The sequence below is a fragment of the Suncus etruscus genome, chromosome 1 (genome assembly GCF_024139225.1).
Source record: "Suncus etruscus isolate mSunEtr1 chromosome 1, mSunEtr1.pri.cur, whole genome shotgun sequence".
Lineage (NCBI taxonomy): Eukaryota > Metazoa > Chordata > Mammalia > Eulipotyphla > Soricidae > Suncus > Suncus etruscus.
The window spans coordinates 159,621,345-159,646,057 of NC_064848.1; the positions used below are offsets into that span (position 1 = coordinate 159,621,345).

Below are 24,713 nucleotides of genomic sequence, written 5' to 3' on the forward strand. Positions count from 1 at the left end.
TTGACGGTATTGTTTGCCTGACTGAGAAGATTTTTTTCTCCCCTCCCCTTTCATAACTCATTTGTCTGTTTTACAAAGATGCTGTGTTTAGGGGTGGGTTCAAGCTGCCTATAGTCTGGTTGAAAAGAAATCTCAATAGTCCAAATCTCTGCATTACTTTTTTGTCTTAAATCAGGTAACGACATAGTATTTATTTCAGTTAGTAAACTACAACATATTATGTTTGACATGGTAATACAAGTATTAATAGGAATGGGGATATCTTTAGTGTAGGATATCAATATGTTTAACCAAATAATGCTGAATGTGTTGGGATGACCCTTGGGCTGAGGTAAAAATACACTGCCTGTTTTTTCCCATCAGGATTAGTGACATGAGACTAAATGGAAGTTAATTCTCAGTGTACCTGTACATGTAAAATAACAGCACAGTGGTTATCAGAAACAGTGTTTAAGTAGCAGCTTCTAGAGATTGTATCGCAATGTTTAGATAACTTAGTATAGATCACTCTAGCAGGCATTTATATCTGGTTGGAATGACTATCTAAAATTTATGTATTCCTGTGCTCGCTTTGACAGCACATATACTAAAATTGATGTACTCTTGATTTTTAACCAGTTGATTGTTTTGATCATTGAGATTGTTTTGAATTTGCTATTATAAATGGTGCTGCACTGAATGTGTTGTAATAATTTTTACTTAAATATTGCATGTGTGCCTGTATGTTACATTTTTGCATTTCCTATGTCAGAAGCAGCTTTTCAGTTGGTAAATACTGTCCATTTCTCTTCAAAGGTGTGGTCCTATTTTATAATCAACAACGTGAGAATGCCATCTTCATCACACCTGACTCAGTACTAAATGAAATGTTGACATCAAAAGTGTATACCCTGGGCTTTTGTTCTTAGTAAAGATTTAGCAGGAAAATAAATTAGTGATGTTCTAGTAGTTTTTCTTATTAAAATGTTGATAATTGTAATAACTATTTTGTGAACTGTTCCATCAGATAGTTGGAGTTGATTATGTTTGAATCATTTTTTTTTTCGGGCCATACCCGTTTGATGCTCAGGAGTTACTCCTGGCTAAGCACTCAGAAATTGCCCCTGGCTTGGGGGGACCATGTGGGACGCCGGGGGATTGAACCACGGTCCTTCCTTGGCTAGCACTTGCAAGGCGACACCTTACCTCTAGCACCACCTCGCTAGCCCCTTGAATCATAATTTTATCTTGAAACTCTCCCAAGAGATTTTCAGATTTTTTTTGTTCCAAATGGCTAGAACTACTAATGAATGCAATTAAAGTACTAATGGATGCAATATTAGTGGCTTAAACTAATGGATACAATGGATGCATTGTACACATATATACAATGGAATATTATGCAGCCATCAGGAAAAATGAAGTCATGGAATTTTCCTACACATGAATGGACATGGAAACTATTGTGCTGAGTAAAATAAGTCAGAGGGAGATAGACACAGAATAGTCTCATCTGTGGGATTTAAGAAAAATAAAAGGTGTTATTGTAATAATACCGAGTGACAATAGAGATGAGGGCTGGGAGGACCACCCCACGGTATGACACCACAGAGAGGTGAGTGCAGTTAGAGAAATAACTACACTAACAGCTGTCATGACAATGCCTGTCTTGAATACAGGCAGGGGGTGGGGGAGGAGGGAGATGAGGGCATTGGTGGTGGGAATGTTGCACTGTTGAAGGGAGGGTGTTTTCTATAACTGAAACCCAACCACAAACATGTTTGTAAATCATGGTGCTTAAATAAAGATTATTTAAAAAATAACATGTACTATAACACACACGAGTTCCTCTTCCCACTATTAACACTGATGCTTGGATACCTGATGAGTCAGCAGTGATGGTGTTACAAAATGGTTTAACTTTCAGGAGTATGGTTCAAAGGTGTACTTTTCTTTCAGTGGGGGACTTTGGATTTATTACCTGGTACCATGCAGGTTATGTCCTCCCCCCAAAAAAAATTTGGGTTGTGAATGTGATTGTTATTTTCAGTTGAAAGTTTTTTTTTGGGGGGGGGGGTCACACGCGGCAGCTTTCACTCCTGCCAGGCTCCAGACCATATGGGATGCCGGGATTCGAACCGGGGTCTGACCAGTATTGGTAACCTCAAAGTAACTGGGGAGAGGTGTTAGTAAAAGTATCAAATGTTCTTTTTGAAGATAAATATAGGGAGGACACTGGAAATTGCCCGTCGAGGGCCTTTTTTCCAATTCAAGAAGCCCAGGAGTTTCAAAATGTTATGTATTGTTAAATACTTTGTTAAATGCTTGGGTTCTGTGGTTCGTGGCCAGAATAAGCAGTTCTCTAAAATTTGCTATTTAGAAAGTTGAAATAATTGTTAGATCGTTAGTGGAAATTGATGGGACCACTAAATATTTACTTTGCCCAGAGATTTAGAGAATTTGTAAGTAAAGCTCTAAATTAGCTACTCTAGGTGTAGGGAAGAGAGCATGCTGTGATGTTAGCACTGTTGAGATCATTTTGTGGGGAGTGGGGTGTGAGCACAGCTTGAGAACCAAATTCTAGTGCTGGTATTCTTTTGTTTTGGGGCCACACCCCATAGTGCTAATGTTTTCCTGGCTCTACTCAGGAATCACTCCTGGCAGGCTCTGGAAACAATAATGCACTGGTCTTCAAACTAGGGCCAACGGGCCACATACTGTATTTGTTCCCGTTTTATTTCTTCACTTCAAAATAAGTATGTGCAGTGTGCAAAGGAACTTGTTCATAGTTTTTAACTCTAGTCTGGCCCTCCAACGGTCTGAGGGACAGTGAATCCCCTGTTTAAAAAGTGAGGACCACTGCTAGAACGCTGGGGATAGAACCCAGGTCAGCAACATGCAAGTCAAAAAGCCCTCCAACCCTTAGTTGATATTTTAAAAGGCCCTAGGATCCGAAGCGATAGTACAGAGGGTAGGGCACTTGTCTTTAACTTAGCTGACCTAGGTTTGATCTCCAGCATCCCTTAGGGTATCCTGAGCCTGACAGGAATGATTCCTGAGTGCAGAGGCAGGAGTAAGGCCTGAGTTCTACAGGTGTCTCATAAAATAGCTGAAAATGTACATGTCCACTACCCAATGCCTCTTTTGATTTTGATCATGTTGAAATGAATGTAATTGTGCAACCTGGACAGAGTAAATCATGTCCATAGGCTTTGGAACCCTGTGTCACAAACTCACTTATTTTTGGGTGGTAGGGGGTTGGTGCTCAGTGTAACTCCTGGCAGTGTATAGACCATAGGAGATACCCAGAATTGAGTCCGGGTCAGCCCCCTGTAAGGCAAGCAAGCGCCCTATTTGCTGTACTACCTCTAGCTCTGCTCCCACTCACTCATTCCCTTGGCTCTTGCGTCAGTTCTTTATTGCTTGGGTTTGGGTCTCTCACAAAGATTTTTTGTTATTTAAAGTTCAGCTGAGCGCTCCCCCACCCACAATCCCTAGAAGCCAGTGCTCTCTTGAACACATATCTCTCTCATCTTTAATTTTGGGTGGTGGTGGTGGGGTTGGGTCACACCTGGCAGCATTCAGGGGTTGCTCCTGGCTCTGCTCAGAAACCACCCCTGACAGGCTCGGGGGACCCTATGGGATGACGGGGATCCAATCAGTTCCATCCAGGGTTGGCCACGTGCAAGGCAAACGCCCTACCGCTGTGATACGCTCTGACCCTAGGAATTAATCCTGATAGGTTTGAGACCATATGGGCTGCCAGGGAATGAGCCCGGGGTCAATCAGATGCATGGGCAAGCGGTCTCACTATTATGGCTCTGACCCATCAAATTTCTTTCAAAAACTTTTTGCTGGAGCTGCAGTGATAGTAACAGCAGGTAGGGTGCTTACCTTGCTCGAGGTCAACCTAGGTTCCATCATGGGCATTCCATAGGTCCACACCAGGAGTAGTTCTTGAGTGCAGTCTGAGGTAACCTGAGCATGACTGGGTGTGACCATAAAACCAAACAACCCCCCCAAAAAATTGTTGCTTCACTAAAAATTCTGGTGTTGGGTCCATGAAGATAGTTTAGATGGCCAGAGCTTATGATTTGTAAAAGAAGGTTCATTCTCTAGCAACTCATGGTCCCTGAGCACTACTCGGTGTGGCCCCCCAAAATAAAAATTCTGCTATTGGGTTCGGAGAGAGCACAGTGGCGTTTCCCTTGCAAGCAGCCGATCCAGGACCAAAGGTGGTTGGTTCGAATCCCGAGGGCTGGAGAGATGAATCCCGGTGTCCCATATGGTTCCCCGTGCCTGCCAGGAGCTATTTCTAAGCAGATAGCCAGGAGTAACCCCTGAGCACCGCCAGGTGTGGCCCCAAAAAAACAAAACAAAAAAAATTCAGCACCTGCCAGAGAGATAGCACAGAGGTGGGGCATTTGCCTTGCACGGTGGTTTGAATTCCAGCATCCCATGTGGTCCCCAAGCCTGCCAGGAGCGATTTCTGAACACAGAGCCAGTAACCCCTGAGCGCTGCCGGGTGTGACCCAAAAACCGAAAGGGGGGGGGGAGGAAGAGGGAGGGGGGAGAGGGAAAGGAAAGAAGAAAGAAATGATATTAAGAGTATGATTGGGTGTGGGGGCCGGAGAGATGCATGGAGGTAAGGCGTTTGCCTTTCATGCAGAAGGACGATGGTTCGAATCCCGGCATCCCATATGGTCCCCTGTGCCTGCCAGGGGCGATTTCTGGGCGTAGAGCCAGGAGAAACCCCTGAGCGCTGCCGGGTGTGACCCAAAAAAACAAAACAAAAAAAAAAAGGTATGATTGGGGGCACCAGAGTGGATAATAGCGAGTAGGGCATTTGCCTTTCACGTAGCCCATCCGGCTTCAATCACTGGCATCTCATGGTACTCTGAGCCTGTCAGGCGTGATTTCTGAGTGCAAAGCTAGGAGTAAGCCCTAAGTGCTCTTGGGTGTGGCCCCAAAACTAAAACAAAAGTATGATTGGTATGTCTTTTGGCACATACTGTCTTAAGAATGGAATTTTTGGCACATAAGGAGAATGTTTAGTTTATTAGCTATTGCAAAGTTTTCCAAAGTAGAATGGGGCAATAGTACAGTGAGTAGGGTGCTTGCCTTGCACATGCTGAGAAGTGTGTACTTTTTCAGTCTTACCAGCTGTAGTATTTTTTTTTTGTTTTTTGTTTCATTTTTTTCTCTGGCCATACCTGGTGATGCTCAGGGGTTACTACTGGCTATGTACGCAGAAATTGCTCAGGCTCCGGGCACCATATGGACGCTGGGAATCGAACCGAAGTCTATCCTGGATAGCCACATGCAAGGCAAATGCCCTACCACTGCGCTATCGCTCAAGCCCCACCAGCTGTGTTTTATATGTGCTCAACTTTTTCAGTTGTTTTCTGAATCTAGTTTGTATTTTTCTGCTGACTGAGGTTGAGCATTTTTACATTTCTTGGACACACATATATATATAAATATATAATATTTATATATATATTAATTTTTTTTTTCGTTTTTGGGCCACACCTGGCAGCACTCAGGTTACTCCTGGCTCTACGCTTAGAAATCGCTCCTGCCCCAGATATACAATCAATTAATCTTTGATAAAGGGGCAAGAAATTAAAAATGGAGCAAGGAAAGCTTCTTCAATAAGTGGTGTTAGAGCAACTGGTCAGCTTCTTGCAAAAAAGACCTCTATCAACACCATGCACAAAGGCCAAATCCAAATGGATTAAAGACCTGGATATCAGACCTGAAACCATAAGGTATATTGAACAACACGTAGGTAAAACACTCCATAACATTGAGACTAAAGGCATCTTCAAGGCAGAAACAACACTCTTCATACAAGTGGAAACACAAACAGATGGGACTATATTAAGCTGTGAAGCTTCTGCACCTCAAAGGAAATAGTGCCTAGGATACAAAAGCCACCCACAAAATGGGAGGAACTATTCACTCAATACCCGTCAGACAAGGGGCTAATATCTAAGATATACAAGTTACTGACAGATCTTAACAAGAAGAAAACATCTAACCCCATCAAAAAAGGGGGAGAAGAAATGAATAATTTAAAGAAGAAATACAAATGACCAAAAGGCATTTGAAAAAAATGCTCCAAATCACTAATTATCAGATGCAAATCAAAAGAACAACGAGGTACCATCATGCGCCACAGAGACTGGCACACATCACAAAGATCAAGAACAATAAGTGATGACAGGGATGTGGGGAGAAAGGAACTCTCACTGCTGGTGGGAATGCTGCCTAGTCCAGCCTTTATGGAAAACAATATAGAGATTCCTCAAAAAACTGGAAATTGAGCTCCTATATGATCCAGTTATACCACTCCTAGGGATATACCCTAGGAACACAAAAATGAAATACAAAAATCCCTTCCTCACACCTATATTCATTGCAGCGCTGTTTAAATAGTCAGACTCTGGAAACAACCAAGATACCCTTCAACAGATGAATGGCTAAAGAAACGGTGGTACCCTATACATGGATGAAAATGGAAACTATTATGCTGAGTGAAGTAAGTCAGAGGGAGAGAGAGACACACACAGAATAGTCTCACTTGGCTATGGTTTTGTTTTGTTTTGGTTTGGTTTTTTTCTTGGGCCACATCCTGTGACACTCAGAGGTTACTCCTGGCTATGCACTCAGAAATCACTCCTGGCTTGGAGGACCATATGGGATGCTGGGGGATCAAACTGAGGCCTGTACCAGGCTAGCTCCTGCAAGGCAGACGCCTTACCCTCCGTGCCACCACTCCGGCCCCCAGTTATTTATGGGTTTTAAGAAAAATAAAAGACTACTGTAATAATGCCCAGAGATGAGGGCCGGAAGGACCGGTTCATGATATGAAGCTCACCTCTAGGAGGTGTGAGTGCAGTTAGAATATTAACAAATACCATGACAAGGTTAATGAGTGAGAGAAGCAGAATATGCTTGTCTCAAATACAGGCAAGGTGTGTGGGTGAAGGGATATGGGGTGCATTGGTGGTGGAAATGTTGTACTGGTGAAGGGGAGGTGTTTTTTTTGTGATTAAAACCCAACTACAGGGCCCGGAGAGATAGCACAGCGGTGTTTGCCTTGCAAGCAGCCGATCCAGGACCAAAGGTGGTTGGTTCAAATCCCAGTGTCCCATATGGTCCCCTGTGCCTGCCAGGAGCTATTTCTGAGCAGACAGCCAGGAGTAACTCCTGAGCACTGCCGGGTGTGGCCCAAAAACCAAAAACCAAAAAAAAAAAAAAAAAAAAAAACCCAACTACAGGGGCCAGAGAGATAGCATGGAGGTAAGGTGTTTGCTTTTCATGCCTTACAAATCCCGGCATCCCATATGGTCCCCAGAGCCTGCCATGAGTGATTTCTGAGCTTGGAGCCAGGAGTAACCCCTGAGTGCTGTTGGGTGTGACCCAAAAAGAAAAAAAACCCAAATACAGTTATGTTTGTAATCATGGTGTTTAAAAAAAGATAAAAATAAATAAATAAAAAAGGGTGAGGAAAATTAAAAAAAAAAACAACAGTCCAAGGGCCGAAGAGATATCACAGTGGTAAGGCATTTGCCTTGCATGCACAAGGATGGTGGTTCGAATTCCGGCATTCCATATGGTTTCCCGAGCCTGCCGGGGGCAATTTCTGAGCATAGAGCCAGGAGGAACCTTTGAGCGCTACCGGGTGTGACACCTTCCCCCCAAAAAAGAACAGTCCAAAAAAGGGTTGTTGGCATATGGATATGGAACGCCGGGGATTGAACCTGGGTCTCTCCTGAGTCAGCCACATGCAAGGCAAACATCCTACCACTATGCTATTGCTCAAGCTCTTTTTCTTTTTCTTATTTCCCTCTTACTTCTGGCTCTGTACTCAGAAATTACTTCTGGCAGGCTCAGGGAACCATATAGGATGCCAGAAATAGAACCAGAGTCCCCATGTGCAAGACAAAAGACCTACCCACTGTGCTTTCACTTTAGCCCTGTATATCTTCTTTTGCTAAGTACTTTTTTTTTGGGGGGTCACACTTGGCAGCACTCAGGGATTATTCCTGGCTCTACACTCAGAAATAGTTCCTGGCAGGCTTGAGGGACCGACCATATGGGATGCCAGGATTCGAACCACCGTCCTTCTGCACGCAAGGCAAATGCCTAACCACCATGCTATCACTCCAGCCCCTTCTAAGTACTTTTTTTGTCCATTAATTCTTTTAAGTTATCTCAATGATTGACAGGATGTTTATATATATATATATATATATATGTCATATATATATATGTCTTATATATGTGGGTTTTTTTTTTTTTGGTTTTTGGGTCACACCCGGCAGTGCTCAGGGGTTATTCCTGGTTCCAGGCTCAGAAATTGCTCCTGGCAGGCACAGGGGACCATATGGGGTGCCAGGATTCGAACCAATGGCCTCCTGCATGAAAGGCAAATGCCTTACCTCCACGCTATCTCTCCGGCCCCTTATATATATATGTTATTTTATTTATTTATTTATTTATTTATTTATTTATTGGTTTTTAGGCCACACCCGACGGTGCTCAGGGGTTACTCCTGGCTGTCTGCTCAGAAATAGCTCCTGGCAGGCACGGGGGACCATATGGGACACCGGGACTCGAACCAACCACCTTTGGTCCTGGATTGGCTGCTTGCAAGGCAAACACTGCTGTGCTATCTCTCCGGGCCCTTATATATATATATGATTTTATATATATGTCTAAGGAGTAGAGTGTTTTTGGAGTTTTTATTGCAATTATTATTATTTTGGGGAGGCCACAACCGGTGACACTTAGGGGTTACTCCTGGCTATGTGCTCAGAAATCACTCCTGGCTTGGGGGACCATATATGACACCAGGGGATTGAACTACGGTCCATCCTAGGCTAGCGCTGGCAAGGCAGACTACTTACTCGCTTACCGCCTTGGCCCCTGCCTTCGTGTGTGTGTGTGTGTGTGTGTGTGTGTGTGTGTGTGTGTGTGTGAATTATTGAATGACCCCAGAGTTTCATGCATGTGAAACATATTGTCTATCAATGAGCTATGTCCCTAGCCTCTTTTTTTTTTTCTCCCCACCCCCAGTGATATCTCCTTGGCAGTGCTTGGAGGACCATATGGAAAGCTAGGGATCAAACCTTTGTCAGCTGTTTGCAAGGCAAGCCTCTTTATTGTGTACTGTGTCTTTGATTCCTGTCCCTAGCCTCTTCCTGGTACTTACAAAGAGCAGGTCTCAGTTTGAATTTATCCTATTTGTTTATTTTCCTTTAAGTACTTTATCTAGTTTAAATCCATTAATCTAGAAGTATTGTTTGATCCATCAAATCTAGATATTGTGTCAATTTTGTGCATGTAAACGCTATAGGTTTAAAGTTTTGGAATTATTTTAGGTTGAGGATGTGGTTCAGTGGTAAGCATACATTATACATATAAAAGACACAGGTTCAGACAATTGTGCAGAGAAAATGCAGTATCTGGTAGTATCATCTGGTTATTTTGTTCTTCAAGTTAGTGTTGTGACTTATGGCTCTTTGAATTTCTGTATATAGATTTTATTTTATTATTTTTTATTTGGGGCTATATCTGTTTGGGGTGGTGTTCGAAGTTGCTCCTGGATGCTCGTGGGACTATACAGGGTGCTGGGGACTAAACCTGGGTTGACTGTGTGCAAGGCAAATACCCTAATGTACCATTGCTTTGGTTCCTCCATAGATTTTGAGCTTCTACTGGCACAATATCTGAGTATTTATTAGCTTTTGCTTTTAGTTTTTTGCAGGGGCATAGGTTAGAGTAATGCAGAGGAGACCTTGTGGTTCTGGATATTGAACCTGGGCCTTTCCTATGCAAATGTACCCCAGCCCTTTGAGCCACCTTCCAGACCCTATTGGATTTTTTAATTTATACATGTATTTGGGAAAAAACATCTTTTTTTATTTTTTTGGTTTTTGGGCCACACCCGGCGGTGCTCAGGAGTTACTCCTGGCTGTCTGCTCAGAAATAGCTCCTGGCAGGCACGGGGGACCATATGGGACACCGGGATTCGAACCAACAACCTTTGGTCCTGGATTGGCTGCTTGCAAGGCAAACACCACTGTGCTATCTCTCCGGGCCTGGGAAAAAATCTTTAGGTTAGATGGAAATGTACCTCAGTGTTATGATTACATGCCTTGTATGTCTGAGTCCTTGGATTAAATTCTCAGCAAGATCTCTCCCTAAATATAAAAATAGACTCCTTTTTGTATGCATCCTCCCATGCATAAGGATATTTCTCCATTTTTCCATTTCTTCCTTTTTATTGTTTGTTTTGATTTGTTTTTGGGCCACACCTGAAAGTCTCAGGGGTAATTCCTGGCTCTGTGCTCAGAAATTGTTCCTGGAAGGCTCTGGGGACCATATGGGATGTGGGGGATCGAACCCAGGTTGGCTGCATGCAAGGCAAGTGGCCTACCCGATGTGCTATTACTCTGGCCCCAATTTTAACAATTTTATGTAGATTCTAAATATATTTTAATGTTTGATGAGAAAGTTTTTTTTGTTGTTTTGTTTTGTTTTTGGGCCACACCCGGTGTTGCTCAGGGGTTACTCCTGGCTGTCTGCTCAGAAATAGCTCCTGACAGGTACGGGGGACCACATGGGACACCGGGATTCGAACCAACCACCTTTGGTCCTGGATCGGCTGCTTGCAAGACAAATGCTGCTGTGCTATCTTTTCGGGCCCCACTGATGAGAAAGTTTTTTGAAAGTTATCATAAATTTTTATTTTTTAGTTAGGGTTCCTCCTGGCAATCCTCAGGGGTTACTTCTGACTCTGCACTCAGGAATTTACTCCTGACAGAGCTTTGGGGACCATATAGAATGCAGGTATAAATTCAGAGTTGCCTGCATGCAAAACAAGAGATCTACCCATTGTGCTAGCTCTCTGGTCTCTGGATTGGAGATTATTAACAGCATTAAGGACTATTTTTTTTTTCCACTTCAAAAATTAACATTATTTTATTAAATCAATTTTAAAAATGCTCACTGTATAAAAGTCAACAAGGGTTTTAACAAAGGCAAAATATAACTCTTTTGCAATATTTATATATTAGCAGCAAATTTTTGTCTGAGATTAACTCTTATGTTCCTAAAGAAAGCAAAATAAAAGTATATTAGTATTGGAATGTCAGTTAATCCAATCTCTGTGATTTGGGCCTTCCAGTACAATTGTAATTAATATTAAGAACCAGTTTGACTACAAAGTAGAGAAACAGTGGCAATTAGAATGTTTCACTACTTCACAGTCACACTTTAATAAGCACCATAGAGAGGTGTAGGGTGTGTGTATGTATACTAAATTTTTAGGGGTAATAGCAGTCAACTAGACCACTTAGCACTTTAATATCACTTCCTAAGTATGTGGGGGACATATACATTTTAATCAAATCAGATAGACATTCAATCCCCACTTGCTTATTCATTTAAAAAAAACCTTAATAGAAATTCGGTCCCATAACCTGACAAACTACATGCATACAAATGTGTGTCTCTACACAAAAGTATGTGTATATCAATATACATCTTTAAATTCTAATGAATTTCTAAAATAAAATGAGGCCAACTTTCTGATTTAAATATATAGAGAATACAATTTTTCCAACTGAAAGTTTCTAATAAAAGTTTTGTATTAGCAAATCAGAAATGTTATCCATTGAAAATTCTGAGGACAAAGAACCCCTGCTATATTCAACTTAGAAACAAATATTTACCATATTGTAAGTTTCCTTTGGATTGTTTCACTTAGTATTTCAAGACTGTTTCTGTAATTCTAATAACTGGCTCAGATTTATCAGATCTATATCAATTACATGTTACAGATTTGCTATTGTGAAATTGCACTAAAATTTAAAGATAAATAAAGGAAAAATTCAATGTGTATTGTAACAAAATAAGGTACAAAGATTCCCTTTTCACCACTAATAAAATACAATCCTTTAGTGCTTTTCAAGATGTCTTAATTCCTTTTAACTTTTCAAGGGAATGTTTTTAAAGGATCCACCTTTAATTTTTAATTAAACTAAAACAATAGAGGGAATTACTTTTATTAATATACAAATCAAGTTATCAAAAGATGACTTCATGTAGTCTTCCCCTTAAAGATGGCACTTGCAGGTACAAAGATGTGGAGATTTCTAGTTTTCAGATGTTTACTTGAAATGATTCTTCCACAGCAGTTTGATATTGGGTTTCCTCATCTAGCTCAAGATTCACAAATTCTCCATAATCAAATCGATGTCTCTGATTTAGATGACTAACAAAGTTTCTAGTAATCTGGCTAGGATCTCCCCAAGGAAGAGACACACAAATAGGACATGCCACAGGAACTATCTGAAATAGGTGATGATTGTTGCAGTGATCCAATAAACGCTGTCTGGTTAAATTTGATTCCTGACATAAGGGACACTTAAAGGTTGGATGTCCAGAACTTGTATTTTCTTGGTAAGTTTCTGTGTTATCAGATGTAGAAGTTTCACTCCTATTACTGTTCCCTACTGAATCTTGAGAGATCCGAAAGTTTGGAATAATAGAAGCACCATATTCATCTTGATACTTTTTACAAGATTTGTAACGATGTCTCATGCGATAGAATTTGATCTGCTTTGCACAGCATCTGCAGCTACCAGAAAAGTTCCTCATGACATTTTCAAGGTCTAAGGCCCGTTCAGGACATGCTCTCTCTCTTCTAGTCACATTTCCACGACAGAGGGGACAATGTATTCCACTCTCTCTCATTGCAGTCAGGAAACATTTTCTACAAAAAACGTGCTGGCAGGCCGCGGTGCGCACGGGCGTCTTGAGCACCTCCTGGCACACCGGGCAGTAGAAGTCGTCCTCGCTGTAGGCGGCGGCCGCCGACGCTTCCTCGGCCATGGCGCGCGGGGTGGGCGCGTCCGGCGGCGAGGCGAGAGGAGGCGCGGCGCGGCGAGGCGAGGCGAGGCGAGGCGACGGGAGGCGACGCGGCCCGACCCGACGGCCTGAGCGCAGCGCCCGGCCGGCTGGCTGGCTGCCTGGCGGCCCCGAGGGGGAAGCATTAAGGACTATTAACAGCATAATTAATAGCATAACTGGGGTGTTGGGCCTAGGAGATGACTCTGGGCTGGGGAGTACAGGTTTTGCATGTAGGAAACCTGCATTCCATCCTGGCAGCATATGACTCTCTGAGCACTGCCAGTAGTGGCTCTTGAGCTCAGAGTTGGGAATACCACTGAGTAGAGTGATTGCCTTGCTTCCATCAAAAGTGGGTGGTTTTGGGCCGGGAAGGTGGCGCTACAGGTTAGGTGTCTGCCTTGCAAGTGGATGGACTGCGGTTCGATCCCCCGGTGTCCCATATGGTCCTCCCAAGCCAGGGGTGATTTCTGAGCGCATAGCCAGGAGTAACCCCTGAGCGTCAAACGGGTGTGGCCCAAAAACCAAAAAAAAAAAAAAAAAAAAAAGTGGGTGGTTTTATTTTTGTGGTACTGAGGAGTGAATCTAGGTCATCATACATGCAAGACATATGAAAATGAAAATTTCTAGTACTTGTTTTGGGCTTCACCCAGATTATTCCTGGCTCTGCATTCAGGAACTCCTGGTGGTGCCTGGAGACCACATGGAATGACAGGGATCGAATGCAGGTTGGCTGCATACAAATCAAATGCCCTACTATGTACTATCACTATGGCCCCTATGGAGAAACTAAAGCTTTTAATGCACATATCATTTACTTGTGTGTATGCTCAGTATAGAGATGTGTAAAGTATGTTTTTTTGTTTGTCTTGTTTTGGGGTCATACACAGTAGTGCTCAGGGTTTATTCCTGGTTCTGTTCTTATTCACAGGGATTACTCCTGGTGGGGTTATATAGACCATTTGGGGGTTCTGAGGATTGTGCCCAGGTTGACTGAGTGAAGGAAAGCATCTCACCTGCTATACTATCCAGCCCCTAACGAATGTTTTTCTGTAGAAATAAAATCAGAAACTACTAAATGCTCATCAACAATAGTTTATTCTTTTATTTTATTTTTCTATTTTTTTTTGTTTTTTGTTTTTTGTTGTTTTTTTTTTTTTTTTTTTTTTGGGTCACACCTGGCAGCATTCAGGGGTTACTCCTGGCTCTACACTCAGAAATCGTTCCTGGCAGGCTCAGGGGACCATATGAGATGCCAGGATTCGAACCACCATCTTTCAGCATGCAAGACTAACGCCTTGCCTCCATGCTATCTCTCCGGCCCCAACAATAGTTTATTCTTACCAATAGTTTATTCTTACTATGTGCACTGTATTACTATTTTTCTTTCCTTTTTTTTTTCGGGCCACACCCATTTGATGCTCAGGGGTTACTCCTGGCTAAGAGCTCAGAAATTGCCCTTGGCTTGAGGAGACCATATGGGACGCCGGGGGATCAAACCGTGGTCCTTCCTTGGCTAGTGCTTGCAAGGCAGACATCTTACCTCTAGTGCCACCTCACAGGCCCCATGCATTACTATTACTAAAAATGAAGCTACAGGGTTGGAAATTGTGACTCAATTGGACCTTAAATTTGATCCCTGAGTATCTTCTGGCCTCATGAGCACTGCTTAGAGGAGTCCTGTAGTCTCTGAGCCCTGATAGCCCTGAAATGCTGCTGACCCACCTCTGAGAGTGACCCTAATCCCCCCAGCACTTCTGGAGAATCTCTGCTAAGGTAAAACTATTTCTGCTTCTGCTAACACAGAAAGATGTGTGTATTAATGCTAAATGAAAAAAATTATACTAATATGCTTGATTTTACCTCATTTTCACGCTATAAGACACACCTGACCATAAGACGCACATAGTTTTTAGATGAGGAAAACAAGAGATGTCAGGAAACAGTGGCTGGGAACAACCAGTTTGCAAGGCTGAAGTATATTTACTATACGCCAGTCAACAGCTGTTTAAACACATTTACTAACTTGTTTTTTTGGTTTTTAGGTCAGACCTGGCAGCGCTCAGGGGTTACTCCTGGCTCTATGCTTAGAAGTCGCTCCTGGCAGGCTCAGGGACCATATGGGATGCCGGGATTCGAATCACCGTTCATCCTGGATCGGCTGTGTGCAAGGCAAACACCCTACCACATTGCTATCTCTCTGGCCCTCTAACTTTTTTTAACATCAGAAAATAAAAAAAACATGATTTAAAATACTCCTTAGTTAATATAAAAAAAAAGTCCCCTGTACTCAGGCTTCAACTCTGGGCGGCATTCACTCCATATATCGCAGACATTTCCCCCCATCTTTTTTTGGGAAAAATGTGTGTCTTATGGTATAAAAAATATGGTATATAAGTTTTGTAAAACAAGAGATTTTATATGTCCCTTTTATTTTAAGAATACATTTTAGCACCATGATTAGCAACATGTTTGTAGTTGGGTTTCAGTCATAAAAAGTACACTTCCGGGGCCGGAGAGATAGCATGGAGGTAAGGCATTTGCCTTTCATGCAGGAGGTCATCGGTTCGAATCCCGGCGCCCCATATGGTCCCCCGTGCCTGCCAGGAGCAATTTCTGAGCCTGGAGCCAGGAATAACTCCTGAGCACTGCCGGGTGTGACCCAAAAACCACAAAAAAAAAAAAAAAAAAAAAGTACACTTCCTTCGCCAGTGCAACCTTCCCACCACCAATGCCTCCCATTTCTCTCCTCCTCTAACCCCTGCCTGTCTTTGAGACAGGTATTCTAGTTCTCTCACTACCATTGTTATGATAGTTGTTAATGTAGTGAGATTTTATATGTCTTTAGGAAATTTCAGAAGACAATTTTTGTTTTGTTTTTGGGCCACACAGTGGTGCTTAGAGATTACTCTTTTTTTTTTGTTTTGTTTTTGGTTTTGGTTTTTGGGCCCACCCGGCGTTGCTCAGGGGTTACTCCTGGCTGTCTGCTCAGAAATAGCTCCTGACAGGCACGGGGGACCATATGGGACACCGGGATTCGAACCAACCACCTTAGGTCTTGGATCGGCTGTCTGCAAGGCAAACACCGCTGTGCTATCTCTCCGGGCCCTAGAGATTACTCTTGATGCTCTGCTCAAAGATCACTCTTGATGGTGCTGGAGGACCATATGAAGTGCAGGGGATTGAAATCAGGTTGGCTGCAAGCATGGCAAGTGCCCTACGTTCTGGGCCCTGAAAAATTTTTTATTAAGCTTTATGTTATAATTGACAAATGCATGTACATAAATTATAGTGTAATGAATTTTGGCATATTTACACTGTAAAATTATTGCCAAAGTCACCCTTAAAAGCTTTTTTTTACTTCATGTTTTCCTCTTGCTTCCATTAATGAACAATTGTTAATCAACTTTTAATTTTATATTAAATTTTCCAGTTCTTTTTTTTTTTTGGCTACATTTGAATGTGAAATGTTATCTAAAACATCCTGGCTATGTGCTCAGAAATTGTTTCTGGCTTGGGAGACCATATGGGACACCAGGGATTGAACCCAGGTTCGTCCTGGATCAGCCACGTGAAAGGCAAACACCCTACCGTTGTGCTCCAGCCCCGTACTTTGACTATTATAATTAGCCTAGGTAATTAGCTGCATAGGTAATTAGCACAGTACATACTTTTGTAATTAGCACTGTACAGACATCTTTCCAAATGAATGATTTTACATTCTTATTTTGTTTCTCTTTTGGACCATACCTTGCAATACTCAGATTTTACTCCTTGCTCTACACTCAAGAATCATTCCTGGTGTGGAGCAGTAGCACAGTGGAAGGGTGTTTGCCTTGTATGTGGCCAACTCTGGACGAACCCTGGTTCGATTCCTGGCATCTCATATGGTCCTCTCAGCCTGCCAGTATTGACTCCTGAGCACAGAGCCAGGAGTTATCCCTGAGTGCTGCAGGGTGTGGACCCCCAGAAAACAAAAACAAACAAACAAACCAAAAGAATCACTCTTGGCAGAGCTTGAGGGACTATATGGGTTGCCAGGAATTGAACCCTGGTAAGTGTCTTACCTGATGTATTATATTTCTTTTTTTTTTTGGGCCACACCCTGTGACGCTCAGGGGTTACTCCTGGCTATGCGCTCAGAAGTTGCTCCTGGCTTCTTGGGGGACCATATGGGACGCCGGGGGATCGAACCTCGGTCCGTCCTAGGCTAGCGCAGGCAAGGCAGGCACCTTACCTCCAGCGCCACCGCCCGGCCCCATGTATTATATTTCTCCAGCTCCTGTTTTTGCATTTGTGGGATAAATGTTAAGAAGTAGGGTTGCTGACTCCAGGCCTTCCCTGGGTGCCAGCTCAGATGGCCAGAAGTGGGTTCAGGTGGACTCTTAGTGATCCTCAGGTTCCCCCCTCCCTCTGTACTCCAGGGGGGAGGTGCGTGGGGAGGAGGGCGGACAGACATCGGGCTCCGGTTTCTTCTTTGATTCTGGAGACCAGCTCTTGCCAAGTATAGGGTTTGGGGAGGCCCCATACCAGAGCTTTTCTCCCTAGCCTGGGGAGTGCTGGGAGGCTTGGCAGGCCCCAGCCGTCCTTGTCTTTTTCCCCTGACTCCAGGCCTTCCCTGAGTGCCAGCTCAGATGGCCAGAGTGGATTCAGTTGGACTCTTAGTGGTCCTCAGGCTTCCCCCCTCCCTCCGTACTCTAGGGGGGAGGTGGATGGGGAGGAGGGTGGACAGACATCTGGCTTCTGGTCTCCTCTTTGATTCTGGAGACCAGCCCTTGCCAGATATAGGGTTTGGGGAGGCCCCATACCAGAGCCTTTCTCCCTAGCCTGGGGAGTGCTGGGAGGCTTGGCAGGCCCCCAGCCAACCTTGTCTTTTTCCCCTGACTCCAGGCCTTCCCTGGGTGCCAGCTCAGATGGCCGGAAGTGGGTTCAGGTGGACTCTTAGTGGTCCTCAGGCTTTCCCCCTCCCTCCGTACTCCAGGGGGAGGTGTATGGGGAGGAAAGTGGGCAGACATCTGGCTTCCAGTTTCCTCTTTGATTCTGGAGACCAGCCCTTGCCAGGTATAGGGTTTTTCTCCCCTGGACTTCAGTCCTTCCAAGGCGCCGGTCTAGGTGGACTCTATAGGGGTCAACAGGATTTCTCCCTATCTCTCCCTACACTAATGGGAATGCGCTCTGGGAGGAGGGTGGGCCGTTCTAGCACTGGTTTATGTTGGGACAGTCAGTGGAAATTTTTTCTCCTTGTTTTCATATTGATAGTATGTATGCATATATTCTATATATCCATAATATCCATCTTGTATTGTGACCTTGATACTGCCTTACAAAGCTCATTTCTAATATTTTACTGCCTCAGTCCCAACCCTTACTTCCCTCCATCTTCCCATGTAGGTGCAGTTAATGACATGAAGCTCACCACATAGAGTGATAAGTGCAGTTAGAGAAATAACTACACTGAAAACTATCATAACAATGTGAATGAATGAGGGAAAAAGAAAGCCTGTCTCGAGTACAGGTGTGGGTGGGGTGGGGAGTAGGTAGATCTGGGAAATTGGTGGAGGGAATCCTGCACTGGTGAAGGGGGGTGTTCTTTACATGACTGTAATCATACAACTACAATTATATTTGTAATCACGGTGTTTAAATAAAGATAATTAAAAATAAATAAATAAATAAAAAATGAAGTGGGTTTGTTGGGTCATAAGGAAGCTGGTTTGTGTGTGTGTGTGTGTGTGTGTGTGTGTGTGTGTGGTTTGTATGTTTGTTTTTTTTTGGGGGGCCACACCTGGTGGCACTCAGGTTATTCATGGCTCTTCACTCAGAAATCGATTCTTGCAGCCTCAGGGGACCATATGGGATGCCAGGAATCAAACCCAGGTTTATCTCTGGTTGACTGAGCACAAGGCAAACACTCTACAGCTGTGCTATCTCTCCAGCCCGTTTGTTGATTTTTTATAGGTGGGCATGGGTAGGGGCAAGGGTTTTGGGTCATACCTAGCATTATACAGGGGTACATATTGGCCATGTTTGTGATGTGCAGGGGTTGTGGTGCAGATGATTGAACTCAAAGCAGCTGCATGCAATTTAAGCACTTTAGCTCCCATATATCTCTCTAGCCCTCATATATATTTTTTTAATTTCTTTCTGGGGCCAGAGCAGTGGTGCAAGAGGTAGGGCATTTGCCTTGATGTGCTACCTAGGATGGACCATGGTTCGATCCCCCAGTGTCCCAGGTGGTACCCCAAGTCAGGAGTGATTTCTTAGCGCATAACCAGGAGTAACCTCTGAGTGTCACCGAGTGTGGCCCAAAAATAAAAAAATTTTTTCGTCTTTTGGGGGGCATACTTGGCAGTGCTTAGGAACATACCGTGGCTATATACTTAGGGATCAGTCCTAGCAGAATCAGAATCAGGGGACCATATGGGTTTTCAGAGATTGAACCTGAGTCAGTCAAGTTCAAGGCAAGTGCCCTACTTGCTGTATTCCAGCTCCATCTTTGCTTATGTTTAAGAGAAGTCTCAGTAATGTTTTCCACAGACACATTCCCACCACTTGAGAGTGCCTTTTCCTCACATCCCTGCCAATGCTGATTGTTTCCAGTGCTTTTGTTCTATGCCATTCTTTTTTTTCTTCTTCTATGCCATTCTTACTGGTGTGAGATGAGATCTCAATGTTGTTTTGATTTCCCTGGCAAGTGTCAACACTTTTTCATATGCCTACTGGCTGGCCATATGTTCTCTCAGGGAAGTGTCTGTATATCTCTTCATTTTTTTTTTAAGTTTTGTGAGTATTTTGTGTATCTTGGATATTAGTCCTTTATCTGATGTATAGTGTGTAAATATTTCCCCCCATTCAGTACGATGTCTTTTTGTTTTAGATAAAATTTCTTTTACTATATAAAAACTTGGGGCCGGAGCGGTGGCACAAGTGGTAGGGCATTTGCCTTGCACTCGCTAACCTAGGACAGATATCAGTTCGATCCCCAGGCATCCCATCTAGTCCCCCAAGCCAGGAGTGACTTCTGAGTGCATAGCCAGGAGTAACCCCTGAGAGTCACCGGGTGTGGCCAAAAAAAAAAAACAAATACCAAAACAAACAACAAAAAAACCCAAACCTAGGGCCTGGAGAGATAGCACATCGGCGTTTGCCTTGCAAGCAGCCAATCCAGGACCAAAGTTGGTTGGTTCGAATCCCGGTGTCCCATATGGTCCCCTGTGCCTGCCAGGAGCTATTTCTGAGCAGACAGCCAGGAGTAACCCCTGAGCATCGCCGGTGTGGCCCAAAAACCAAAACCAAAACAAAACAAAACAAAAAAACAAACCTTTTTGCTTTGTTTCTTTTTTTTTTGTCACAGCCAGTGATACTCAGACATCACTCCTGGCCTGGCTTGGGGGACTATAAGGCATGCTGGGGATTGTGATTGGTTGGCCATGGGTAAGGCAAGTGCCCACTCTACTATCTTTCTGGCCTTATGACAATATTTTGTTGTTATGGTTTGGACCACACCAAGGGATGTTTGGGAGTTTTAGGCTGTATCTCAGGGGACCAATGGATCAAACAGGGGTTGGCTGCAGACAAGGCAAGTTCTTCAATCCCTGTATTCTCTGGTCCTAACCTTAAGAAAGTATTTTATATAGTTTTTTTTTTGTTCTAAAAAGATATTTTTTTTTCTTTAAACATCTTGATTACAAATATGATTGTGATTAGGTTTCAGTCATGTAAAGGACACCCCCCTTCACCAGTGCAACCTTCCCACCACCAATGTCCCAAATCTCCCTCCATCCCACCCCACCCCCACCTGTATATTTTATATAGTTTAAGGAGATAGATCAAAGGGCTGGAGCATATATGCCTGACATGCAGATGCCCCTAGATTGATCCCCTGAGCACTTTGGGGAATGGTTCTGGTGAGCCTCCACAATATACGAGTGGGCCTGAGCACTAAACTGTGCATCCTGCGTGGCTAGGCTGAGAATTATTAGGAGTGGCTGCCAGCCCCTGAACACTACTGAGAGTTTCCCAATTAAAAAAATTATTATTTTAATGATCGAAGAGATAACATGGAGGTAAGGTGTTTGCTTTGCATGCAGAAGGACAGTGGTTCGAATCCCAGCATCCCATATGGTCCCTGAGCCTGTCAGGAGCGATTTCTGAGCAGAGAGCCAGGAGTAACCCCTGAGTGCTGCCGAGTGTGACCCAAAAACAAAACAAAATGAAACAAATAATTATTTTAATATTTACAATTTATCCTTCTGTGCCCTTTGTGACTCTCAGTTCGAGAGGTGACATACACTTCAATGTGGCGATTTCACATGTGACTGTGGTGGCTAGGCTGGTATCTCTGGCTGCAGTGTCCAAATCTGGAGCCGTGGTGCTTGCACACACTCGGGCTACAGAGCTCACAAGGACATAACTGGGCCTGTGTGCTCACAGAGCGCATTGCTCACTTTGGGTGCCACACTCACTCAGCTGTGCTAAGCGGCAGACCAGACACTGAGTGGTGGCACTGGAGATCCAAAATGGCAGTGCTCTCCAGGATTGCACTTGGCATGTGGAATGGGCAGGAAATTAAACTCATGGCCTCCAGACTGCAAGGTAAGCTGTTCAGCCTAAGCCATTTGCCATCCACATATGAGGATGAAAAAGCTTTTGACTTTTCTTTGCTTTTTTTTTTTCCTTATCTTTGCTTTTCGTTTATTTGTTTGGGGGTCACACCCAGTGGTGCTCAGAGCTTTCTGTGCTCAGGGATCACTCCTGGTAGTACTTAGGGGACCATATGGGATGCTAGGGATTGAAGCTGGCTGGATCACATGTAAGGTAAGTGCCCTTCCCATCCTTCACCTTTGCTTTTTTCCCTCCTTTTTTGGTTTTGGGGTCACACCCAGCTGTGTTCTGGGTTCAATGCTCATGGAAAACTTTTGGTGGGACTTGAGGACTGTATTGGGTTGGTAGGATCAAACCTGGGTTGGGGCTGGAGAGATAGCATGGAGGTAAGGCATTTGCCTTGCATGCAGAATGATAGTGGTTCAAATCCTGGTGTCCCATATGGTCCCTGAGCCTGCCAGGAGTGATCTGAGGGGAGTTTGGGCTTGTTTCTTTCTTGTTCTGGCTTGCTTGCTTTCTAGTCTATCTGTAAGCCAGCTCATCCAGTATTTGTCTTTTTTTTCTGACTTATTTTGTTTAGCCACCCATGATTTCATCCATGTTGTCATAAATAGCAAGACTATCTTGCAGTTCACTAGTAACCCTTTATGGGTATAAACCTCATCACTATCCCTCACTTGCATGGGCACAGGGCTGTTCCTGTTTGACATGTTATAAAAGGTTATTTTTATTATTATACAAAGTTATTTATTCTTGAGTTTCAGGCATACAATATTTTACTGATTGAATAATCATTTGTTTTGTTTTGTTTTGTTTTTGGGTCACACCTGGCAGCACTCAGGGGTTACTCCTGGCTCTAATCTCAGAAATCACTCCTGGCAGGCTTGGGGGACCATACAGGATGCCGGGGATCAAAACCAGATCAGCTACATACAAGGCAAACTCCCTACCCACTGTGCTGTCTATCAATCAGGCCGCCAAATTGCTTATTTTTGGTTTTGTTTGAGTCAAGTCTCAAAAGCCCTCACTGAAGTGTTTTGTCCTGGGGTGATTTCTCACTCCCTCTCCCTTTCCATTTTGCAGTTGCACTGCCCAGAGGCCCTCTGTTTGAATGTGGTGCTTACAGATGAGCTCATGGGGTTCCCACTCCTTGCCAGGGTACTCACACATCTTTTCAATGATTGTGCTTGTGGGGGAAAGGGAGGACCCTTTTTATCAGTGCTCACACATCCTAGACAGCCTGGAAATCACTGTGAGGCTGCACAGATGGCTCAGAGCACCAGGTGGCCCTGGGGCTGATGCTAACAGCAATTTCCACCCCACCCTCAGCCCCCAGTATAAAAGGTCTCACTTACACTTGTTATTCCATCTTAATCCATCTTACAAATGCCTGCTCTCTGCTACTTTCAAATGACCCCTCAGACAGATTCAGTGATATTTTTTTATGATTCTTCCCAGATCAAGGCAGGTGACTCTTTAGTCAACATTATCTCCCTGGCCAGAAAACATACACCATCTTTGTGGACAAAGAATCTCTGAAGTCTCTGAGCCATCAGCAAAGCCAGCATCTTCTAAGGGGCTTAACTCACACAATATGCTCAGAGTCACATTGCAGAGCAATGAAATATCCGTCGCGCCTCTTAAAGTCCTATCTAGAGATGTCGGGTACCTTAACCCAGTCTGGCAACTGAAAGATAAACAGAGCACCCTCAGTCACAGAACAGTGGTCTAAGCAAATGCTGCTGTGAAGAGAAATGATAACTCTCTAGAAGAGGGGCCGAAGTGATCGAAGTGGGTAAGACACTTGCTTTGCACGTGACAGACTTCAGTTTATTCCCCAGCAACCTATTTGGTCCCCTGAGACTGGTCAAGAGTAAGCCCTAGGGGGCCGGAGAGATAGCATGGAGGTAAGGCATTTGCCTTGCATTCAGAAGGTCGGTGGTTCGAATCCCGGCATCCCATATGGTCCCCCCAGCCTGCCAGGAGCGATTTCTGAGCATAGACCCAGGAGTAACCCCTGAGCACTGCTGGGTGTGACCCCCCCCCAGAAAAAGAGTAAGCCCTAGGCACAGATGATTGTGCCTCCCCCCCCCCAAATAAAACCCTTCTCTGGCACTCTCTCCTGTGTGGGATCCTTCTTATCTTTATTTCTCCTCCTTTGCAATGTTTAATATATGTTTTTAACTGGGTCACACCGGATGGTGCTCAGGTGTACTCCTGGCTCTGCATTTAGAAATCACTCCTGGCAAGCTCGGGGGAGCATATGGGATGCCGGGGATTGAACCAGGATTGGTCCTGGGTTGGCCATGTGCAAGGCAAATGCCCTACCGCTGAGCTATTGCTCTGGCTCACAACTTAGAATCTTGTATTCAGTAGCCAAATTTCAGAGAGCTCAGATGGATTTGGGAAGCTCAGCCACTCACAGGGCAGCAGCCCCCTCACCCTGACTCTGTAACATGGGGTCTGCTTGGCATATTCTGTGTGGCTCTGCCTGGATATGGGGTGATGCCTTCTTTTGGGGAATCTCTAGGCAGAGCACATATCTCTATCCTGCCTTACTCCTGAGAGTGGAGACCACCCTAGCATGGCCCCATGGACCAGCAATGCCCCAGGGGGCTATTTGGTCAGGTGGTGCAGCTCTGGGGGAGTACACGTCCCCCCAGACCCTTCACCTGCCTTGTTCCTAATGACCCAGCCCTCTCAGAGCTGCAGATTTTGGCCCAGCCTCATCTTTCCCAGCCCCAAACCTGTAGTTCTGGGGTTTCTTACAGGAAAATGCCCCCGAGTGGCCCTGAATGGTCCCGCCCTGCCTGTTCATGTATTTCTCAGCGATGGGGTTTATGATCCAGTCTGCTGTGTGCAGGGCCCTGGGAGAACTCATGGAGGACTCCCCCTGAGGCCGTTTCCTGAGCCCCACTCACCCTGCTTGGGCACAGAACATGTGGAAAAATCTTGCTTCTGGCCATTTTGGGTGCAAGTTCAGGGACTGCACACAGTAGTGGGTGCAGGTGGTAGTGGGTATTAGCAGAGGTGGAGTTAAGGCAGTGGTGGGGTACGAAAAGACAGCAGTGGGGTATAGGCAGAGGTGAGATGTAGACCTTCCTGACCTGCCTCTCAGGTTTTTCTAGAGGCTCCTCTCTTCTCTTGCCTCCTCCTCAGTATTCTTTTGCCTTCTGTCCTCCCAGGTTCTTGCTTTTTTTTTTTTT

The 24,713-nt window shown here is 44.3% G+C and overlaps 1 protein-coding gene across 1 annotated transcript; it reads right to left on the reverse strand.

Annotated features, from left to right (window-relative positions):
- Positions 1-11,903: 11,903 nt before the first annotated feature.
- On the reverse strand, positions 11,904-12,888 carry LOC126021280 (E3 ubiquitin-protein ligase RNF138-like). The gene has a single exon (XM_049782632.1). It carries the CDS (start codon positions 12,886-12,888, stop codon positions 12,157-12,159), a length of 732 nt encoding a protein of 243 aa, XP_049638589.1. The 3' UTR covers positions 11,904-12,156.
- Between the last annotated feature and the right edge of the window lie 11,825 nt (positions 12,889-24,713).

What these genes read in the sequence shown, in the direction of transcription:
- LOC126021280 (XM_049782632.1), bottom strand. Translation starts at nt 12,888, where the DNA reads ATGGCCGAGGAAGCGTCGGCGGCCGCCGCCTACAGCGAGGACGACTTC.